The sequence below is a fragment of the Nelusetta ayraudi genome, unplaced genomic scaffold (assembly GCF_046127955.1).
Source record: "Nelusetta ayraudi isolate G7.1 ecotype Tasmania unplaced genomic scaffold, CSIRO-AGI_Nayr_v1 ptg000092l, whole genome shotgun sequence".
Classification (NCBI taxonomy): Eukaryota; Metazoa; Chordata; class Actinopteri; order Tetraodontiformes; family Monacanthidae; genus Nelusetta; species Nelusetta ayraudi.
This window is the reverse complement of record NW_027466142.1, coordinates 4,627,501-4,648,575: the sequence shown is the minus strand read 5'-3', so window position 1 is coordinate 4,648,575 and position 21,075 is coordinate 4,627,501. Positions and strand designations below refer to the sequence as shown.

Below are 21,075 nucleotides of genomic sequence, written 5' to 3'. Positions count from 1 at the left end.
ATATATTGATAATAATAATTATGATCATCATAATAATCCTAATAATGATAATACAGCCCTTCATTTTGAATTTTCGCTTTCATTTGGTTGAGTTTCAAGGCTAAACTGTGCTGTGTTACCCAACTTTAAACTGCTGTGAAATGACAAGAGTTTTGGTCTTTTAATTGTCGAATCACTGTTTTCCAGTATCTGGTCATTCAACAGAAGTTAAAGCTGACACTGAGGTGGGTGCACTGACACTAGGTTTTAGAAAAGCACTTAGTCAATTGAAACACTTGAAGACATTTTTTGTTTGTTTTTTTTACATTGTTTTTGTTTTTCCAGGAGGTGGCAACGACAACGAGGAAACGAAAATTAAGCTCATCCTTGACTGATGAAGTTGCAGATGAAGAGGGCACAATAGAGGAACAGGAGATGATGGAGGGGAATGCGGACCACAAGTCAGAGTTGGCTGACCTCACCAAAGATGGTAACAATCTGCTTTACTTCTTGGATGTGTGTGGACTCATGGTATCTCAGATCTCTCACATCTTTATGGACTGTCCTCTTGTCGTACTGTTCAAAGTTTGGGTGCTTTTGGTCAAACAGTGGTGGAAAAAGGTTTTTGGACACCTCATGTATTTGTGATACTAATTACTAATTCCTATTGCACTAACAATTAGTCATAAGTCTCCAAGTGAACTTAATTTTAGAGTGGTCATCGACATCTACCCATGTGCGACACATGCGCTGTTCCGTCCAGCTCACAACTGGATGTTTCAGCAAGATGACGTCCTCTGCTCCACTTCTTGTTCAAGAACTACAAGAACTTAGTATCTTATTTTGTCTTTTTAAAACAATAAACAACAAAATAATTTCAGCTAGTTTGTCTGCCTCTAATGCAGCCAAACCTTTTGAAACATAAAACATATCTCTGGAAAATATTACATTTAAATAATTGGGATTGAGTAGAATTTTAAAAGGTGTCAAAAAATGTATTCCCTATACTGTATTTACTCAATTTTTAAAACTATCCCTATAAACTCTGATCTAATCTCTGCTGTTGCCATCTACACTTAACTTTGTCATGTCGGGCCACTATTTAAATCCCGATTTTTGAATTGTATATATCAAGTAGAAATTATTTCTTTACACACATATTACACACAAGGCAATATTTGTCTACTCTAATAACAAGAAAATCAGTATAACTTAGCACGCAATGACACATGCATTGTTTGACTCAATGTGACTAAAGGCTTGTGTCTTCCACTCTCAGCTGAGTTGCCCCTGGACGTGTTGATGAAGCACTACGCTGGCGCCTATGCTGAGGGCTTTGAGTGGCCGCAGCCAGGCCCTCGTGGCGACGAGGAGGATGTGGACGAAACTGAAGGTCCGTCGGCGGGCAGAGAACAAAGCGGTCTCATTCAGACTAACTTCCCTCGCGTACAATGACAGAGACCCATCTTCGATGTCTTCCTCTTCCAGAAATGGAGTGCCGGGCCGGCAGTCCACCCGAGGCGGTGCTGATTGACTCCCTGCTGAGTGTGGACCAGTACCGTGGTTCCGACAAAGCCGCTGACTCGGATGAGAAACCCGGCAGGGACATCACCGAGGTAGCCGCTGCCACGGAGCTCATCTTGCCCAAGGGCAGCCTAAGGACCACATCCACAGTGAGAAACACACACACACGCACACACACAAAAACAATACATAAATGCTCTTCAGTGTTTTTAAATGACCCTTCTGTCCTACTAGACTCGCAGTGCAGCACCCTTCCTACTGCGCGGCTCTCTGCGAGACTATCAGCAGATTGGCGTGGACTGGCTGGTGAACCTGTACAAGAAACACCTCAATGGCATTCTGGCAGACGAAACGGGCCTGGGCAAAACTGTCCAGACTGTGGCTTACATGGCCCACTTGGCTGGCCAGGAAGGTCAGTTTATTCCTAAATAATACACACAGTGTTTGGATGTCTGCTGTTATTTTGTTTCCTTCTTTCTTTTCTGGATACAAAGACGTTGTGTATGTTTTGCTTCCAGGCGTTTGGGGACCCCACCTTATTGTAGTGAGGACATGCAAGTTGCTCAATTGGGAGGTGGAGTTCAAGCGTTGGTGCCCCGGCTTGAAGATCCTCCTGTACTTTGGCAACAGGAGAGAACGGAGATCATTAAGAGCGGTAGGTCTTTTATTGCATTTTTTCCCTTTGTTTTTTTTTAATGTATCTATTGTTTTTTGAAGCTCCCACTCGCCTTCAAAGGACTGATTGTAAATTTGCAAACATTATGGACTCGTTCATCCGCAGTGGTGGGGAGGAGCCAACAGCTTCCATGTGTGCGTGACGTCCTACAAGCTGCTGATGAAAGACCAGAGCCATTTCCTCAGGAGACGGTGGAGGCATATAGTCCTGGATGAGGTGCAGCTCATCAAAAACATGACGGAGAAACACTGGGAAACAGTCCTGGCGCTTAAAAGGTGAGTCCAATGATAAACAGGGGTGTAAGAGCAGCCATTGGGTTTGTGTTCATTCATCTGTTGTCTGTTACTTTGATAACAGCATCATATGTTTTTGCTTAGATGTTTTAGGTAGTAGTGTCTGCTACTGTATGTGTATCACTATTTGGAAAACATGCATGCAAGTGTTTTGGTTTGCTATTTAATTGACCAGACACCTCTGTTGAATGCAGTTTTTGCACTGTTAGTGTGCTTGTAAAAACTCTTTAAGTCTGACATGTCTGTTTATTTTCCAGCGAGCAGAGAATTCTCCTCATCAGCAACCCCCTCCAAAACACTCTGAAGGAGCTGTGGACCATGATCCACTTCCTCCTGCCGGGGATCACAAGACCCTTCTCTGACTTCCCAGTCAAAGCGAGCACCGACCAGAACCAAGACTACTGCCACAAACTGGTCATCCGTCTTCACAGGGTGGGTGCAGCGTCTTCTCATGGCACTGCCAGTTTTCACAGGGTCCAGATTTTTTGGACAAAGTTAGCTAGATTGCTATTTATCAGTGGAGACTTTTTCCGTTTTAACATTTCATTCAGTCCTTTAAGTTTCGCAGAGTTTGCTGGTGCTAGGCTAGTGCCAGCCTGTCAATGAAAACGGTTCCACCCACTCCACAGTGCATCAGAGGCAAATCAGTTATAACGCCAGACTATCCGTGTAAATGTGAAAACTGGTAGAAATAAATCTACCCTTGCGCTGCGTTGAATTTTGAAGGACTAGTGTCACTGCAGCAGCATAGTTACAGTTCCTGTAGTTGGTAGTAGACTATGGTAGTGGCCGACTGATATTAGCCAGACTACTACACTACTACTATTCATTATTCTACTAACCAGAGCAAAGTGAAATTCTGCCGCTGCTGACAAACTGGTCCTTCTAAATGCAATGCGATTGATGCAAGGGTAGTTTTATTTCTACCATTATTCTATCAACGCGGGCATTTACATCGATAGTCTGGCGTTATAATTGCTTTGCCTCGGGGTGCACTGCGGAGTGGGTAAGATTATTTTTATTGGCAGACTAGCAAAAACCGTTGGCCAGCACCAGAGAACTCTGCTGAGCTAGAAGTACCGGATGAAATGTGTTGAAACGGTCTCCACTGATAAATAGCACACTGGTTAACTTGTTCTGAACCACCGCATAAATGGAGATAAGCGCTGAACTATGTGTGACTGTCAAACGCAGATGATCCAGCCCTTCATCCTGAGGCGTTCCAAAAGGGACGTGGAGAAACAGCTGCCCAAGAAGTACGAGCACATCCTCAAGTGCCGGCTGTCCAGCAGGCAAAAGAGCCTTTACGAAGACATCCTCACTCAACCAGGGTGAGATGGACACAACATGAGAATGGACCGTCGTAATGCTGCGCGTGTTTCAGATGTTAAAAAAAATAATCCTCCACTGGTGCGTTTGCTCTCCAGATCCCAAGAGGCCCTGAAGACGGGCCACTTTGTGAGTGTCCTTCAGGTGTTGATGCAGCTGCAGCGAGTGTGTAACCACCCTGAGCTGGTGGCACCCAGAGAGAACAGCGGCGCCTTCTTCTGCCCCTCCATCCAGTACAACGTTCCATCGCTGGTGCTGGGAGCTCTGCGGGATGATGCAGACAAGGTACGTTACACTTCAGTACGCTGCGCTGCAGCTTGTGTGTACTTGTAACTTGATATCAGCGGAGTGACTACTAATTTATTAGCTCATTAGTAGCAAGTGTTTGTGATGATATAATGATGTTACATGGCGTTAAAACATCAGCTCCAGTTTAAATCAAATTATGCCTTTTGTTTCAAGCTCAACATTCAACGCTTATCCTAATTGCCTTTAGCCGCTGACATCTGTCGCCGCTGTGAGACCATTGTCTCTGTTTATTTTTGGTTCGTTTTGGCCTACGTCATTGTTCAGCTGATACCATCCAACGTTTTATTTTCTTATTCCCAGATCAAAAGCATGTCCATCTTTGATCTGATCAATAACGAGAGCAGACTGTCTCGCTACGAGACTGAGGAGGCGGTGCCCAAACTGAAGGTCACTCAGCAGCTCATAGAAGAGATCTACACGGCCAGCGATCCTCCGCCACGACCCAAGCCGTGCCCCATCAAACCCATGAGGTCAGCAATAAAATGACCATACGATATATATAGATTTTGCAGGTACGAGTCAAATATTGTAATGTTTGGTCATTTGAGAGCGTTTTCCTTCCTTCTGCGATCAGATTGTTCCAGCCGGTGCAGTACGGCACAAAGCCAGAAGGGAGACTGGCCACGATCACCAGTGCAGCAGGGCCGCGACCCCCGACGAGCTCTCCCTCCTCGACCAGCACCACAGTTTCCACCACCAGCCAGTCAGCTCTGGCCAGAGGAAAGTCCCCCAATGCTGTGGCCACCACCACTGCGTCTTCTCACGGTGAGAGCAGCTCAAGTCTGAAAAGAAATCCACAGTCACTCACTGGATCCAAATGTGGGGTCTTATTGCATTTTCCCTCTGATGTTAGAACTATTATGAGTTGCCATGTTGCCTGATGCCAATGTTTTTTGTGTCTCTCAAAGAGGCTTACTTTGTGTGTCATTGGTGCCTTCTGTTTATTGAAGAATTTAGAATCTTGGAACTATATGTGTGGATGATTTTCAGGTTGGTGTTTGGTCAGGTTTTTTCACACGTCCAAACCAGGGATGTCAACAATTAATCGACTATCGATTAATTGTCGATTAAGAATTTAATCGATTAAATTAAATTAAATTAAATTAAATTAAATTAAATTAAGGGTTGTCGTCATCATTGCAATTTTCTTCCCCTTTGCATTTTTTAGGTCTGTGTACCATTAGCGTGGAGTGCAAACTGATAGAACCGAAGACGCTGATGCTAATAATATTTGGTTCTGTTTTTTTCAGTCTTACCATGTACTGAAATATGCCGTGGCATTTCTCAACGCGTGTACTCTATTGGCCTGCCGCTGCTTGCTGAGCATGTGGTGGACACTGTTTGATTTCACCCTTGACAAGTTGACCAGAAATAACGAGTAACCCTTCCCTAACATGCAGTCCCATGACCCCCCCCCATCCACTGCCTTGTACTTCACAGTTGGAACAGCCGCGCAGCGAGCCCAGACAACCCCTGCTGTCAGCAGCAGCAGCAGCACTGCCGCCTCCACTGTAGCCTCCTCTGGGAACATTAGCGCTGGCCAGCATGTGCTGGGGGCCGCTGCCCCCGTGGCCCTGGGCACGGTGGTGGGATCCATTGCTTCCATTAGCCAGCCCGGGTTAGTGCCGACTCCCAGGCAAGCGCTGGCCCCCAGCCATGCCATCCAGCCAAACCTACTGTCCCAGAGGCTGGTTCTTACGCCCCAGGCCCAGGCACGGTTGCCTAGTAAGTGGCCTCCCCTCCCTTTGTGCACCTCCACCCCCCCCCCCACCCCCCCAGCCACTTCTGGCACCGCAGAATGGACCTGCTCTAGACTGAGGCCTTCATTGGAGGCACTGCTGATATGTGTTCAGTCGGTATATTCCTTTAGGAAATAAAGGCACTTGACAGTGCAGCCATTGTATTGTTTTAGTTGTTCTGGGTGTATTGTGTTTAAATCTGTAAGCCATATCAGCAGCATCTCTACAGCCTCAGCGTTCTCCGGTTTCTGTCTCCAAAACCTGCATGTACTTTATGAATGACCCATTTACGTTAAAGCACAAACACCAACTGCAGCGTTGTACTTGATTATTATGTCCTCCCCTTCTTTTTAAACGTTTTCTCTCCCAGTTTACTAATATCCTTTTGTATTTGGCATCGGTCCAGCTGCAGAAGATTCCGACGCTTTGGTTGTTGTGTTTACTTGTTTCTTTTGTAACAGTTAGGATTTCACTCTGCAAAGCATGTGCCTCAAATGTGAACAGAGACTCTTCTTTATGTACAGGTACTACCCGAAAAATTAGAATCTAGTAAAAGTTGCTTTATTTTGGTAGTTTAACATAAAAGATGAAACCAACAAATTTCATTGAGCCATTACACGCAAATGGACATCTCAAGCAGTTCCTTGTTGTAACTTTGCTGATTAGGATTTTCAGCTTATTAAAACCACAAACCCACAAACTCAGAAAATTATTATGAAATTTGAGGTTGTTTTTTTTTAAGCTGCAAGACCTGATCAGCAAAATCCAAAGAAATTAAAACTTGAAATATATTGATTTGCATATTATTCGTTTATATAATATGTCAAATTCACCTTTTAAGTTGAATTGCAGAACTACAACAACCTTTTCAGGATATTCTAATTTTCGGGTTAGTACCTGTATATAATCACGTTCTGTCTAAACATTTCAAATAAGTTTTTGAATATTATTAACCTGCTGCATTTGGTTCTTGAATGCGGCATCATCAACAAATTTTGAATGTCATTTTCAGGCGACATATAGCTTATGAAATTCCAGATACGCTTTATATCAATTCAGTTCAAACCATTCTGTGATGTAATTTGCAGGTGTGACTCAATGCACTTTTTATGAAGAAAAAAAGTGTGGGGAAAAAAATTACTGGTACACAAAACATGTATTTCAGATGTACTTCCAAGTATTTCTGCTATATATGTGTAAACGTCTGCCACCAAGAAACTGAATTGTTTGACATCACTCCTCTAGTACACACTTTGCGACGGCTCCAAAAGCAGCCTTTGTGGTTCTTAATTCTGAATTTGTATGTTTCAGGCTCTCTGTCTCACTCGAGGATGATCCCTGTAGCCTTTCCTTTCTCCTTCAGGATTTGTCAAAGTACTAGGGGCTGCTATGGTTTTGTTGTGGAGGGCAGCCGTGCTCGTTCCTCTGATTAATCCACCACGGTTTTGCATGTCTTGTGTCTTCTTCACTCTTTAACTAACTCACAGAGAGATTGTTTTTTTTTTATTGTCTTTCTAAAGTGGCAAATACTTCACTGTGTAAAGCAACTTGCTCTTCCTTTCAATGGAAGGTGGAGATGTGGTGAAGATCGCCCAGCTGGCCAACATCACCGGCAGTCAGAATCGCATCTCCCAGCCGGAGACGCCAGTAACTCTGCAGTTCCAGGGAAACAAGTTCACGTTATCGCCCAGCCAGCTGCGCCAGCTCACCACTGGACAGCCCCTTCAGCTCCAAGGTACACTCACAAACGACTGTCGTAATCTTTTCACTTCTTTCTTTGAGTGTGAGTCTGGCCTTTCCAGCTGTCCAACCCACCTATTTTATTTTTTAACAATTCGTGAAATTATTTTTTGCGTCAAGCAATATATGCTGCCCAACAGTCCTCAAATGTTAAATGTCCTGCTTGTAAAATGCTGTTGTGTCTAATCCCTGAAATCTTGCTGAAATGGGACCTTTTGTCATGTTAACAAAACATACATAATGCATCAATATGTATGCGTTGGCTTTTTCCATGTTACTTCGCCAAAACCAACCCCTGACTTTCTAAGTCAAGCTGATTATCATAGTATGCCCTGCTAGCGCTAGTAAGGGCTGGCAGGGAGCAGCTGGCCAATCACAAAGGAGTGAGCTGCAGCCGCAGGAAGGGGAGGGCGGAAGAGGAGAAATAGCTCAAACGAGCTGTTTCCTGACCATATAAACTTTGTTTATCGTTTGAACTAGAACACCAAAATTAATGTATTGGAAATGTCCATAATAGTGACCCCTTTAAATGCTGTTGTAAACTATGTTAATGAAAGAGCTTCAGTGAACACTGAAACGTTAACTCTATGTTTTGTGCGTTCAGGCAACATCCTACAGATTGTGTCGGCTCCAGGGCAGCAGATCATTCGACCCCAAGGATCAATGGTGATGCAGGCTCTCCCTCAGACAGTCCCCACCCCCAACGCCGTAGCAACACCTGGTACACCACAGCCTGCCCTGTCAACATCACAACCAGGTGACTTTTTCAGTTTTTACCTGCACTTTTCTATGTTTAAGTATAAGTTCATCAAATATTCTCAACTGTTACCTCTTAGTTATTGTAATCCTGGAAGGTCATTTCTTTTAATGCAGAGTGCAGATCAAATTTCAGTCCTCATTTTTACTCCTCCTCCTAAATGATCCTAAAGGGCCGCACTTGAAATCCAGCCCAATAAAATCGAGCTGCAGTTCAAGAGCAACTTCTGTCATGTAGTCTTTACTTCTGTTTGGCGCATTCTGAAGAGTCAGCTCCAGTATGCACCAGCTGTTGCTTTGATATGGACTAGGACTATATGACCCGACCTTTCTAAATAATGATGTGGTTTTTCTTGCAAAGCAATGCATGTGACGACCAATGCGACATCGGCTCCCGCCAAGCTTCCCACTGCAACTCAGTCTGGCGCTCAGGTCAGTGCATCGCCGTTAACTTGTCGGAACTGTGAGATTTACAAAATGAAAGAGAAAATGATTGTAATAAATGTGTTATTATCGTCTCTTGCTGTGCCAGGAGTCTTCCGAGGAAAAGAGCCAGCAGCTGAAAGAGCGTCTGAGTCGCCTCTTCGCAGCAAACGAGCGGCGCTGCGGTCGCAGCGTCATGTACGGCTCGGACCTGCTGCAGGCGTGCACGGTGAGCTCGGAGCCGCCTCACACCTCCCTGACAGCCGGAGGCTGGAGGTGGGTCGGTTGGGAGAGCTGCCACCGAGCCCAGAACACCTGCGTGGCCACGACGTCGGCCTTGCAGTCCGCTCTGCTGCTGTCCGTGGAGGACCGACTGGAGGCTGCTTCCAGCCTCATCAAGAGGTACGCAACACACTTTGACATTGAATCTTTGCACAATGTAACATTTCATATGTGAAGTTCCCCTTCATTTTTGATTGGGCTCCGGTTTGCCAAGTCTCCAAGTGCACTTTCTTCGAGTGCAGACACTGACATTTACCCACATGCTGCACGTACTCTGTTCCGTCCAGCAGTTTCATCATAATGACTGTCCCTTAAAACACATCACAGTACAAGAACTACAAGAATTTACTTTTTTTTTTATTTAGTCTTATCAACAATAGTCATCAAAATAATTTCAATTTGTTTATGTGCCTCTGATGCTGCCCAACCTTTTATAACATTGAAAAAAAAATCTCTGACAAATATTTTCAGACAATTTTTGCGATTGAATAAGACTTTAAAGGTCCAGTGTGTGATATTTGGCCTAACACGTGATTTCTTTTTAATTGATGAAAGCTTAACATGCCGGCCATAAATGCATTGATAAATGTGTGTACTCGCAGTACAATAAAGGTCTTTTGGTTTTCCTACTCTTAGAACGGTTCTTATATTTATAAGAATATAAATAGAGCAATAAGGCTCTCGCTTCTCGTTAGCTTAGTTAGCTGCCATCTTGCGCTGCCATTTTTTAAGGAACCCAGTCTAACAATGCCCTAAATTCAAAAAGCGCTGTCATGCAGGTGTCCTTGAATTCTTGGCTTCATAAAATTCATAAAAATAAGAAGAATTGACGAATAATATTTGCTTTCAAAGTCTGCTGAAGTGGATCAAACCAAATTTCCAATATTTCAGAGTGTCGCTCGGCTTTATAAACTGACTCCACAAACCTCCGGCAGCAGCCTCCCCTTCCAAGTGCCTACTGCCACTGCTCTGAGTTTGCGTTAATGCATGATTTGTTTTGCTTGTGTCACCTTCCAGGCTGGTCTGCACAGAGTGTCCGGCGGTAGCCGCACCTTGTCAGTGCTACGCGGCGAAGCCGCCGGTCCCTTACAGTCTTGAGCAGAAATCCTTCCAGCGCCGGCTGCGAGAGGCTGCCGCTCCCCACAGCGCAGAGATCCACCAGCTGGCGACCAGACACGTCCCCCGGTTCCCCGACCTGCAGTTGATGCAGATTGACTCGGGTCAGTCGAACAATCATTTGCTACATATTAAAATGATTGGGTAGAAGCACGCACAGCTTACTATATAGCCCAGGGGTGGGCAAACTTTCTGACTGGTGGGCCACAATGAGTTATAAAATTTGACAGAGGGGCCGGAGCAGCAGCAGATGAGTGTTTTGGTGACCCACCTCATAAGAGAAAACATGTATCATGGGATATGTAGAAAATATCTCTTTTAATGTCTGATGAAAATGAAAAAAGCATTACAATCTGTCTTTGAAGCCCCACGGTGTTTAGCTCTTTATTGAAAGGACTCTTCAAACATTGAAAAAATTAATATAAAACTTTAATATAATTTCTTCAAGTTTGACGTGCCGGATTTAAAAGCTCAACGGGCCGCATATGGCCCCTGGGCCATAGTTTGCCCATTGTTATATTCCAATAAGTCCTGATGAAGAAAGGCTTTTCCACCATGAATCAAGCAAATGCCCTAAATGAAATGAAATACTGGAAGCCTCTTGGTCCTGACTCATTCAATTTAAATGTAAAACGAGGCCATGGTTTCATTGTTACTTTGCTTCCTTTGCAGGTAAACTGGAGGCTCTGGCCATCCTGCTGCAGAAGCTGAGGTCAGACAGCCGGCGGGTCATCATCTTCACACAGATGGTGAAGATGCTGGACATTCTGGAGGCCTTCCTCGACCACCGGCAGCTCACCTACGTCCGGGTTGATGAAAGCCTCACCCCCGAGGATCGACAGGCACGTGTCATTCAACATAGTTTGCATGCTTGAAGCGTCCCCGCTCTTTCTTGACTTGCGAAAGGGAGAATGACTCAACAATGGAAGTTCACTCTGACTGTATAGCTGTCTTGGCACAGGACTGTCTGACCTGTGTTAGCAGCAGCTAAGAAAATAAAAACAATACACACAGTGTGAAATTGTCTGGAGTATTTTCTCCACTCTGTGACGGCTTGTTGATGGTCTCCGCTTTGTTCCCCTGCAGGATTGCATCAACAAGTTCAACAGGAACAGGAAGGTGTTCTGCACCATCCTGACCAACCGCTGTTGCTCCGCCATCGGACCGGTGTATGACGCCGACACCATTGTCCTGTACGACACGGACCTCAACCCCAGCGTCGACGCCCACACTCAGGAGTGGTGCGACAAGATTGGCCGTTCGAAGGACATACACATATACAGGTGTTGTTTTCAGCACACGGACGATGTTCCTATCTTTTCCCTTATCGCATTATACGCAATGTTAATTTCTGCCACCGGTTTCTGATTTATGTTTTCCTCCAGGCTGGAGAGCGGTAACTCCATTGAAGAAAAGTTGCTCAAGAACGGCACTAAGGACCTGATCAGAGAGGTGGCTGCTCAGGGCACTGAATACTCCTTGGCTTTTCTCACACAAGTAAGAAGAACTTTTTTCCCCAACCACATATGTTCTTCTTTTTACTGATGTCGCTGAATAATGAATGAATTCATTTACTTTTTGGTATGGATCATTTAAGTGCCAGTGCGTAAAATCTGGCTTGATTTATGACTTTTATATTGGTAAAAGCTTAACATACTGCCCATAAAAGTGTACACTTGCAGTGCAATAAAAGTAATTTGGTTTTCCGACCATTGGAGTGGTTCTCGTATATGTCAGCATACACATTGAGCAAGGGCCTTGCTCCCGGTTCGCTGCCATCTTGCTCCTCCATTTTTTAAGGAAGACGGGCTTCCGCAAAAACTCTACACAGTGGACCTAGAAGTCACAAATGACCTTCTCTCTTCCAGAGGACAATCCAGGACCTTTTCGAGGTGGAGGCGGGCTCAGGGGAAAAGGTGGAGGAGTTTGTCGTCCTCCACCAGGAGCCCTCGGCCTCCGAGGCCATATCTCCCAGAGTGGCTCGCCCCTACATCCAGGCCCTGCACAGCATCATGGACGCACAGGAGGAGGAGCTGCAGCTGCAGCAGCAGCAGCAGGAGGAGGAAGACGAGGACGACGTGGATCTGGCAGCCAAGGAGGAAGAGCAGGAGGGAGAAACTCCAAATCAAGAAGAACCTGCTCACATAGAGGAGTTGAATGCGGTTATGGAACAGGTAACATTTCTTTGTGTGGAAAACAAAGATGATACAGCGGAATGCTTTTAGTTTTTTTCCTCATGCTAATTATCATGTGCCAATACTCCAGCTCACACCAATTGAGAGATATGCGCTACATTACCTGGAGTACCTGCACATCAGTGATGATGAAACTGCACTCAAGGTAACTGAAACAATTGTTTTGCATGTAAAGATTTGGATATGTGGCCATGATTGATTTCACTACTTACCCCATTAAAGTTAGAGACGTAATGACTCTATTAAGTGGCTGTTTCACACTTGCTTGGACCAGGAGCAGCTGGAGAGCTCCAAACGCGGCTGGGAGCTCAAGCATCTGCAGAAGCTGAAGGAGGAGGACGAGGAGCGGCAGCAGACGGAGGGAGACGATCTCTTCACCTACACCAGGGAGGATGCCTACAACATGGTGCGTGGCAAACTGAGGGCTTGTGGCAAACTGTACCACCGAGGTGTCGCCAACTTTCGAGGTGTCAACTTTTCTTTCCCGCCTCAACAGGAGTACGTGTTTGACGCAGACGACGACCACACCGAAATTATGCCGGTGAGACTCTAACATTCTTTTAGTTTGAAGACTTAGTTTTGAAGCTGTGGATTAGAGATAGAATAAGGGGTTTGGGTGAGGTTGGGCTGAAGAAGTTGAATGGAACTCAGTGTAAAGACATTGCAAAACTAACCTGTTGTAATAGGTTAGATCACCACCATGGAAATTTGTTTTTACACAACATGAAGTTAAAAGAAAGAAGAAGAAGCTTTATTGTCATTGTATAGAATAAAACAAAAACAACATGCACAGTCAAATAATTTCAGAACGGCAATAAAAAATGAAGTGCGAGTTAAATTAAGTGTCACATTAAGAAAAGAACTGTGCTAATTTTTCACACATTTCTGAGGGAGTCAATGTGTCCTGTTTTAGGTTTTTTTGGCTTTGGGGGTTAGTAGAGTGCAGATCATATTTAGTCACAGTACATATTTTATCCAAATGTCCTGCTGAATCAATTTTATGACATTTCAAAAAAATAATTAAAAAAAGATTAAGCAATATAACTTTGAGAATTGCTTCTCTTTGAAATCCCCATTTGTCTTGTGATTAAATTTTGACATCTCCCTCCCCGGCAGGTCTGGACTCCTCCCACGCCGCCGCAGGATGACAACGACATTTACGTCGACTCGGCGATGCTGCTGATGTACGACACCACGCCGATGCCGGAGTCCAAGCTGCCTCCCGTTTACATCCGCAAGGAGCACAAGCGCCTCAAGACAGACGCGTCGGGTAGGCCACTCCTTCTGAGGGAGACTCAGGATGAACTGAAAGTCATTGTGAACTCGGCGTGAAGCAAAATGCTTGATGCTAATGCACATGGTAGATGAAGCATTTAAACGACATAAAGGCACAATTCAATGCAATTCGTAATTGCATGAGGCATCCACAAACTTTTTTCCCACCAATGTAGCTTCAATGTAGCTTCAAAGAAGAAGAGTTTGTCTTTAGTGCCTATAGCAACAGCTCATGTGCATTTATTTATACTTGTTTCTGTTTGCCCCCCCCACCTCCCCTTCTTTATCCCCCCTTGCTTCGCCTTGGTTACCCAGCAGCAGCCAGAAAGAAGAAAAAGGGCCACGGCGAAACGGTCATCCCGCCGCGCTCGCTCTTCGAGAAGGCCAGCATGTTGAAGGTCCGCCGCGAGGGCAAAGACCAGAAGAAGAACTTCTCCCTGAAGCAGCAGGCACCGTTCGCCAAGCCCCTCCCCTCGCTGGTCAAACCGGCCATGGAGGCCAGCCAGGACAACCCAGAGTGGCTCATCAGCGAGGACTGGGCTCTGCTGCAGGTAAGTTCCCACCTGTCACCGCACAGCGGCGGTCTCGCACTTTCAACCGTTCACACTCTGGCTCGTCTCGGCAGGCCGTCAAGCAGCTGCTGGAGTTGCCGCTCAACCTGACCATCGTGTCGCCCGCCCACACGCCCAACTGGGACCTGGTGAGCGACGTGGTCAACTCCTGCAGCCGCATCTACCGCTCGCCCAAGCAGTGCCGCAGCCGCTACGAGAACGTCATCATTCCCAGAGAGGAAGGAAAGGTAGCCGAACTCTGAAACTCCGTCGCTCACTCACTGATTAGACTCAGCCTGCTGGTTTCCAACCCCTCCTCTTCTCCCCATTGTCGTGCCAGTTGGTGTATGAGACCAACCCCAAGAAGAAAACCAAGAGCATATACAAGGTACCCAGCCTTTCCTTTTGCATCCGGCTGAATGTTTCCTCACTCTTGAATTCCCTAAATCCAATTTGGTTTCACGCGTTTTCCTCCTTTTCAGTCCAAAAACAGTCGCCCTCTCAGGACGTGCCAGATCTACACGCAGGACGACAACGCCACGCACATTCAACTCTACAACAGCCGCTTTGAACTCATGAAGATGATCGCCAGCAAGAGGAGTCCACCAAACAAGCCACTGTGAGCGTGAATGATTTCTTTTTTTTCACAGTTTTGCATCTCGTAAACGAGCCATAAACCAAAGCAGACGCTTTTATTTCTTTCTCTCTCATTCTGTCAAGTTGGATAATGTAATGATGTTGACCTACTGCAGGGATTTTAAGTTTTGCCAAACGAGCAACGTTTGCTTGAAAATTCCAAACCAGAAATGTTCAAAGCACTTGAAACATTTACACAAAAAAAAGAATGTGTATTACTTAATGTGTAATATTTCCATTTATATTCTTGCAGGCTCGGCTTGAATCCATTCCAAAAGAATCCTAAACATGCCTCAGTCTTGGCGGAAAGGTGATGATAGTGTTGCCCTTGTTTTCTAATGGAATCAAAAAATGAACAAATTGTTGACCTGTACTCACTGCGCGATGTGGAATCTTTTTCAGTGGGATCAGCTACGACAAGCCCCTCCCGCCCATCCAAGTGGCGTCTCAGCGTGCAGAAAGGATCGCCAAGGAGAAAAAGGTCATTTCTCAGTTAAAAATAAACAAAAACGTGTCGACCTGCAGCCACTGGCGGTGTCCCAGTTATTCCAAAGACTTCAGGGTAGACACTGTGAAAGGGGGAAAAAGTTTTTCAGACACGCTTAGCATTTTACTCAATACATTTTTTTTGTGTGATTCAAAAGGTGTGGCTGCATTAGAGGCTCACAAACGAGTATATATTATTTTGTTGTTTGTTGTCGATCAGACAAAAGGAGAGAATTCTTGAAGTTCTCGTACTGTTGTACCCTGGATATGTTGCAAAGGACGTCATCTTGCTGAAACGGCATGGACAGAATAGTGCACGTGCAGCATGTGCGTAAATCTTGGGTGAATGCCCTAAAATAACCTGCATCGTGAGACTTAAGACTGATTCATAATGCAACAAGACATCAAAAATGTTGACTGCACTTAAACAAACTGCACTTGGAGACTTGAGACTGATTCTTAGCGCAGTGCAGTACGTCACAAATGCATGAGGTGTCCAAAAACCTTTTTCCCACCACTATATATTTTGGTCAACAAGCAGCTGAGTATGTCACCTGTTGGTGTGGTCAGTGTATTTGCAGTGGTGTGTATTGAAGCTGGCTGTCACTGCCGCTCTGCTAAACAAACGTGCTGAAAATGCCTTAAAATGTCAAATGCAGCACATGATTTAAGTCACAGGTGTCAAACTCTGGCCTGCGGACCAAATTCAGGTTCGTCGTGATGTCAGTGCAGGAAGAGGAGGATTTTTTTTCTTCAATAAACATCAATGTTGGCCCGCAACCTTGTCCAAGTTTGAAATTTTGGCCCACTGTGTGTTTGACTTTGACACCACTGTGATAAAACAGATGCCCTTTAATGTCCGAGCAGATATTTTTTAAGGGATGCACACAGTCGTAAACATCCCAGACTCGCATGTGCGTCACACTTCCATTTCTAAGCTCGTTAAACTGTCTCGCCTGAACTTGGCCACTTGGAGTGCGATTGCGTCTCATGGTTTGGTGTTTGCGTCGTGCACTTGATTGACCACAGGCCCTGGCGGAGCAGCAGAAGGCCCAGCAGGCGGGCGCTCCTCAGGTTGCCGCTGCAGCGGGCCAGGCGCAGACCCCCGCTGCCGGCCAGGCTCAGGTCCCCCAGGCCTCCGCCGTGTCCGGACCCGCGACTCTGCCCAACGCAGCCGTTCTGGTGAGCAACCAACCGAGTCCTAGTCAGAACTGCCCCGGTCCCTTCTGAAACCTCAGTGTTCCCACGGTCATGGGAAACCTGGGAAAGTCATGGAATTTGAAAATGGAATTTTCCAGGCCTGCAAAAGTGGATTTGAAAATGGAAAAATGGAATTTTGTAAAATCACTGAATGGAAATTTTGAGCGCAGCGCTCACAAACTACAATCATTGTTCCATCCCAGGGGAGGGCAAACCTTTTGACTGGTGGGGCCATAATGGGTTCTAAAATTTGACAGAGGGGCCGGAGCAGCAGCAGATGGATGGAGTTTTTTGGTGACCCACCTCATAGGAGAAAAAAAATCATATCATGGGATATGTAGGAAACATGCTTGAAAATAAACAAAAGCATTACAACAAAATATGTCTATGAAGCCCCATTGGATTTAGCTCTTTATTGAAATTACTTTTAAAAACACTGAAAAAATTGATGAAATGCAGCAATTTTATTACTTATTTACTATTAATATCATTTTCAAGTTGGGCAGGCCAGATTAAAAAGCTTAATGGACCGCGTATGGCACCCGGAGCCGTAGTTTGCCCATGCCTGTTCTACCCAATTCTAGGCTCTGTTCCCCTGCATCTTGTGTCTCCAACAATGCTACGGCTCTGAACAGTCTGTGGTTTAAATGTCTTAAGAAATTATTGTACCATTGGGTGTTAGGCTGACATGTCTTTTAAGTAGGAAAATTCTTTATTTATAGGTTGACATAAGGTCATGGAAAAGCCATACAAGGCTTAGTTTAAATTGCTTTAATTCATTTTAACCATGCAGAAAGAAGACAAAACAATACATTTGTAACGTAAAATACAGTGCTGGGAGGGAAGAGAAGCCTCGAGTGACTTGTACAGTTCACTCCCTTCTACAAATAAATGTTCATAGTGAATCAAACTGTAGGGGGAATAAAATAAGAACTATAATCATTTAATAATTTGATGTGGAAAAGTTTTGAAATGTTGTCGTTTTGTGTTTCACAGGCTGGCGCCATCAAAAACGCCACCATTGGCACAACCATCCAGGCTGGTATGTACACACACACACACACACACATCACTGAGCTGATGGTGTCCCAATGCTTGACGTTTTCGTCTCTTTGTGTCGTTCAGCCACTGTAGGCGGGAACGTGATTGCGAACACGGTGGCCGGAGTTCCCCAGAGTCCCTTCCAGGCCAACAAGCGCCTGGCGTCCCCGGTCATCCCCGGCACCCTCTCTGTGAGTCATCCGCCTCCAGTCCCGCTCACTGCCAGCACTTTACGACGCAAACGTCTTTGAATCTTGCTCACTCTCACAGACATCCCACGTACAGTACATCTCGTACGCAGTGACTCTTTTCCCGGTCCTCCTTTCTTTCATGAAACGACACTTTGGCTCAGAGGACTGTTATGTCGAGGCCTTAGTAGTGATTTACATTCTGCCAAATGTGGCCAGCAATGTAACTACAATTGGCCCATGAGGCAATACATCATCATTACCAGTGGCCTGCCGGTATTATACAGCACACGCAATGCTAATACTGTAAATCCCAGAGTGCTCTGCTGGTATTTTGGCACGTCAGTCAGGACAGGACGTTCATTGAGGGATAATATTATTATTGCTTAATTGGTTTATCGTTTCATATTTTACTTATTATCCCGTGTAAAAAGGTTACTGTTGAAATTAAAATCAGAAGGCTGCAAATAAACAAGAGGCATATGATTTTTATTTACATTTTTATTCCTTTTTAATTTGAAATTCTGTTTTGCATGCAATATGAAGTTATTTATTGTATAGTATTACGCATATTCAGGTTGAAGCAAAACTTGCTGGTTCCATGTTAAAAGGTGTACTGTTAAATTTGGAGGAAGATTTTTTTCAATAAGTTTTGATGTTGTCCCAAGTTTTCAATTTTGGCCCACTGCGTATTTGACTTTGTCACCCCTGTTTTAAACGATTCATTTTACCATGTCAGGAATGTTATTAACATAACAACAAATAAGATTGAACAAAAAATAAAACGTGCACGCACGCGCACACACTCACAAATTAAAAGACTCACTTTGACGTGATTCCTCTATTTTCTCTCCGTTCTTCCAGCCTGCCAACGCAGCCGGAGCGCAGGTGGTCCACGCACAACACCGGGCCGTGACGGCCGCCGCGCCGGCCGAGGTGGTGGCCATCGCCACGGGCCAGGGGGTCCGAGCGGTGACGCCCGCGACGGCCTCGGCGGTGGTCTCCACCACTCTGAGCCCGGCGCAGTCGCAGACGCGCCCCCTGGTCACTCAGGTCACTCAAGGTACTGAAGGCAAAAACCTTTTTCCTCTCCGAAGCAAAATCCAATCTTCTCTTGCACGGCGAAGCTCACCTGCGCTCCCGCGTCCAGCCGCAGGAATGCAGCTGCCACAAGGGAAGCCGCTCACCCCCGCCCACCTGCAGATCCTCCGACAGCAGCAGCTGCAGCAGCACCAGCAGCAGCAGGCCACTTCTCCACAGATCAAAGCCGTTGGCAAACCCCAGGTACAGCGCCAGAAGCGTCGCACAATACGTCAGACATCCAGTGGGGGGGGGGGGGGGGGAGTTTTTGGACACCTCGTGCATTTGTGATATATCGTTGCATTATGAATCAGTCCTAAGTCTCAGAATGCAGTTTATTTTAGTGCAGTCACCCAAGGTTTGCCCACATGCTGCACCTGCACTGTTCTGTCCAGCTCAGAACTGGATGTTTCAGCAAGATGACATCCTTTGCATCATATCCATAGTACAATAGGACGAGAACTTCAAAAATGTTTCACAATAAGCAACAAAATAATATACACTCCTTTGTGAGCCTCCAATGCAGCCAAACCTCTTGAAAACACTCACAAGAAATTCCCTGGCAAGTATTTAATGACAATAAAAGTCCATAAAAATTCCACACGTGCGCCTTGTTCCCGTCGAGCTTGTTGTGGCTGAAGGGTCCGACAGCAGGTGGAACGTGTGGTTTTAGATGCCCATTTGATTTGATTTGACCTTGCAGGAAATAGTTTACCTTCTCTTAAAGGGAAGATGCCAGGCACTCCAAATGTGAAGAGGATTTAGGAGGATGTTTTCCACAAAGGCCTTTGTCATCGGAGTGTCTTGTTTAAACATGGTTAAGATCATTCAGGCTTGTGCAGATCGTTTGTTTTTTTTGGCTCGACTTGACCACATTGTTTGGCCGGATCTGTTCTGAAATGCTCATGTTAGCAAAGGTCGCTTTTATAGAAATGTCTGTGGAAACTTGTTATAGCTTCTCGCAAAAAAAAAAAAAAAAAAAAAATCAAGTCCAATTCTTTTGTCCGCAGGAGCTTTTAAAATTGCACAAACACAAGTTGCAGCTCCAGCAGCAGCAGCAGCAGCAGCAGGTGGCTGCAGCGGTGGCAGCGGCGCAGACGCAGCAGGCGGCAGGAGCTCAGCCAGCCACGCAGGTGCAGGCTGCGCAGGGCAACCCACAGATGGCAGCCGTGGCGGCGCCAAGGCCTGGAGCCGTGCTGACCGGTACTACCGTGGCCAACCTGCAGGTGGCCAGGCTGGTGAGTTCCAAATCCTCCACACCAAACGTTTGTTTTTACGGTCGGGTTGTGGTTTTATTTTTGCCCATCGCACATTGTTTTCCTAATGTTTCCTTGGAGTCTTTTGTTCTCTTCTGCCATCGTTTAACGTGGTGAATTTTTAAAAAAAAAATTTTAACCCGTTTTCCTGTTTTCCTAGACTCGCGTGCCGACTCAAGGCCAGATTCAGGCCCAGGCAGGCCAGACGGCCCAGGTGACGCTCACCAAGCCTCCAGTGGTCTCTGTGCCAACTGTGGTCTCCACTGCTGGGGTCACAACACTGCCAGTGACCGTGGCAGGCATCAGTGTGGCTATTGGTCAGGCCCAGAAAGCAGGTAAGTCTACACATTCTGTGAATTTCATGTTTTTTCATATACATGTATGTACATATATATATATATATATATATATATGTACATACACACACACACACACACACACACACACACACACACACACACACACACATACATAAATTGGGTGGGAGGGTTATTGTGTGACCATCCAGAAGGAAAAAACGTCCTGTTGACTTTCTCCAGTCGTGGCGTCCAACTGAAAGCGAACACCATTCGGTCTGCCTTGCTGACGCCGTCCTTTTCCTCTCCAACGCCAGGTGGGCCGGTGCTGACGCCGTCCTTCCCCCAGATGCAGGTCCAGCAGCTGCTTCAGATGAAGAAGCAGCAGCAGCAGCAGGCGGCAGCCGTTCAGGCTGCGGCCGCGGCCCAGCAGAAAGCAGGGCAGCCGCAGCAGGGCCAGGCCACCGTGCAGCAGAAGGTAGTCGCGTGTGCAGACGCACCCCGAGCGCATCACTCACACAGTGCTTATTATTATTTTTTAGCATTTGCAAAAACGTCAATTAAGGAAACAATACAAGTCTCTTGATATTCCTCTCAGATCGGCACCCAGCAGGTGACGGTGCAGGCGGCTCAGCCGGCGCAGCAGAAGGTGACCTACGCCACCTCCCCCCAGCTCCAACCAGGAATCAAGCCTCAGTTTTTCAC

General features: G+C 45.8%; 1 protein-coding gene across 3 annotated transcripts in view; it reads left to right on the top strand.

Annotated features, from left to right (window-relative positions):
* Nucleotides 1-21,075, top strand: part of ep400 (E1A binding protein p400) — a 29,985-nt gene that overhangs the window by 6,860 nt on the left and 2,050 nt on the right. For all 3 annotated transcript variants that reach the window (XM_076047273.1, XM_076047272.1, XM_076047274.1), the window contains 41 exons: nt 187-224; nt 325-469; nt 1,259-1,372; nt 1,468-1,652; nt 1,738-1,915; nt 2,022-2,158; nt 2,285-2,454; nt 2,730-2,904; nt 3,667-3,803; nt 3,900-4,086; nt 4,411-4,580; nt 4,685-4,875; nt 5,551-5,835; nt 7,420-7,584; nt 8,194-8,346; nt 8,707-8,777; nt 8,878-9,170; nt 10,068-10,270; nt 10,839-11,008; nt 11,253-11,449; nt 11,552-11,663; nt 12,035-12,340; nt 12,432-12,506; nt 12,636-12,767; nt 12,858-12,902; nt 13,478-13,631; nt 13,952-14,187; nt 14,262-14,435; nt 14,528-14,575; nt 14,670-14,806; nt 15,077-15,133; nt 15,226-15,304; nt 16,339-16,491; nt 17,506-17,551; nt 17,635-17,741; nt 18,603-18,801; nt 18,889-19,022; nt 19,829-20,056; nt 20,235-20,409; nt 20,688-20,848; nt 20,969-21,075. The exon at nt 20,969-21,075 is cut by the window's right edge and continues 49 nt beyond it. In XM_076047273.1, coding sequence (XP_075903388.1) covers nt 187-224; nt 325-469; nt 1,259-1,372; nt 1,468-1,652; nt 1,738-1,915; nt 2,022-2,158; nt 2,285-2,454; nt 2,730-2,904; nt 3,667-3,803; nt 3,900-4,086; nt 4,411-4,580; nt 4,685-4,875; nt 5,551-5,835; nt 7,420-7,584; nt 8,194-8,346; nt 8,707-8,777; nt 8,878-9,170; nt 10,068-10,270; nt 10,839-11,008; nt 11,253-11,449; nt 11,552-11,663; nt 12,035-12,340; nt 12,432-12,506; nt 12,636-12,767; nt 12,858-12,902; nt 13,478-13,631; nt 13,952-14,187; nt 14,262-14,435; nt 14,528-14,575; nt 14,670-14,806; nt 15,077-15,133; nt 15,226-15,304; nt 16,339-16,491; nt 17,506-17,551; nt 17,635-17,741; nt 18,603-18,801; nt 18,889-19,022; nt 19,829-20,056; nt 20,235-20,409; nt 20,688-20,848; nt 20,969-21,075 — 6,229 coding nt within the window. The remainder of the gene's footprint in view (nt 1-186; nt 225-324; nt 470-1,258; nt 1,373-1,467; nt 1,653-1,737; nt 1,916-2,021; nt 2,159-2,284; nt 2,455-2,729; nt 2,905-3,666; nt 3,804-3,899; nt 4,087-4,410; nt 4,581-4,684; nt 4,876-5,550; nt 5,836-7,419; nt 7,585-8,193; nt 8,347-8,706; nt 8,778-8,877; nt 9,171-10,067; nt 10,271-10,838; nt 11,009-11,252; nt 11,450-11,551; nt 11,664-12,034; nt 12,341-12,431; nt 12,507-12,635; nt 12,768-12,857; nt 12,903-13,477; nt 13,632-13,951; nt 14,188-14,261; nt 14,436-14,527; nt 14,576-14,669; nt 14,807-15,076; nt 15,134-15,225; nt 15,305-16,338; nt 16,492-17,505; nt 17,552-17,634; nt 17,742-18,602; nt 18,802-18,888; nt 19,023-19,828; nt 20,057-20,234; nt 20,410-20,687; nt 20,849-20,968) is intronic.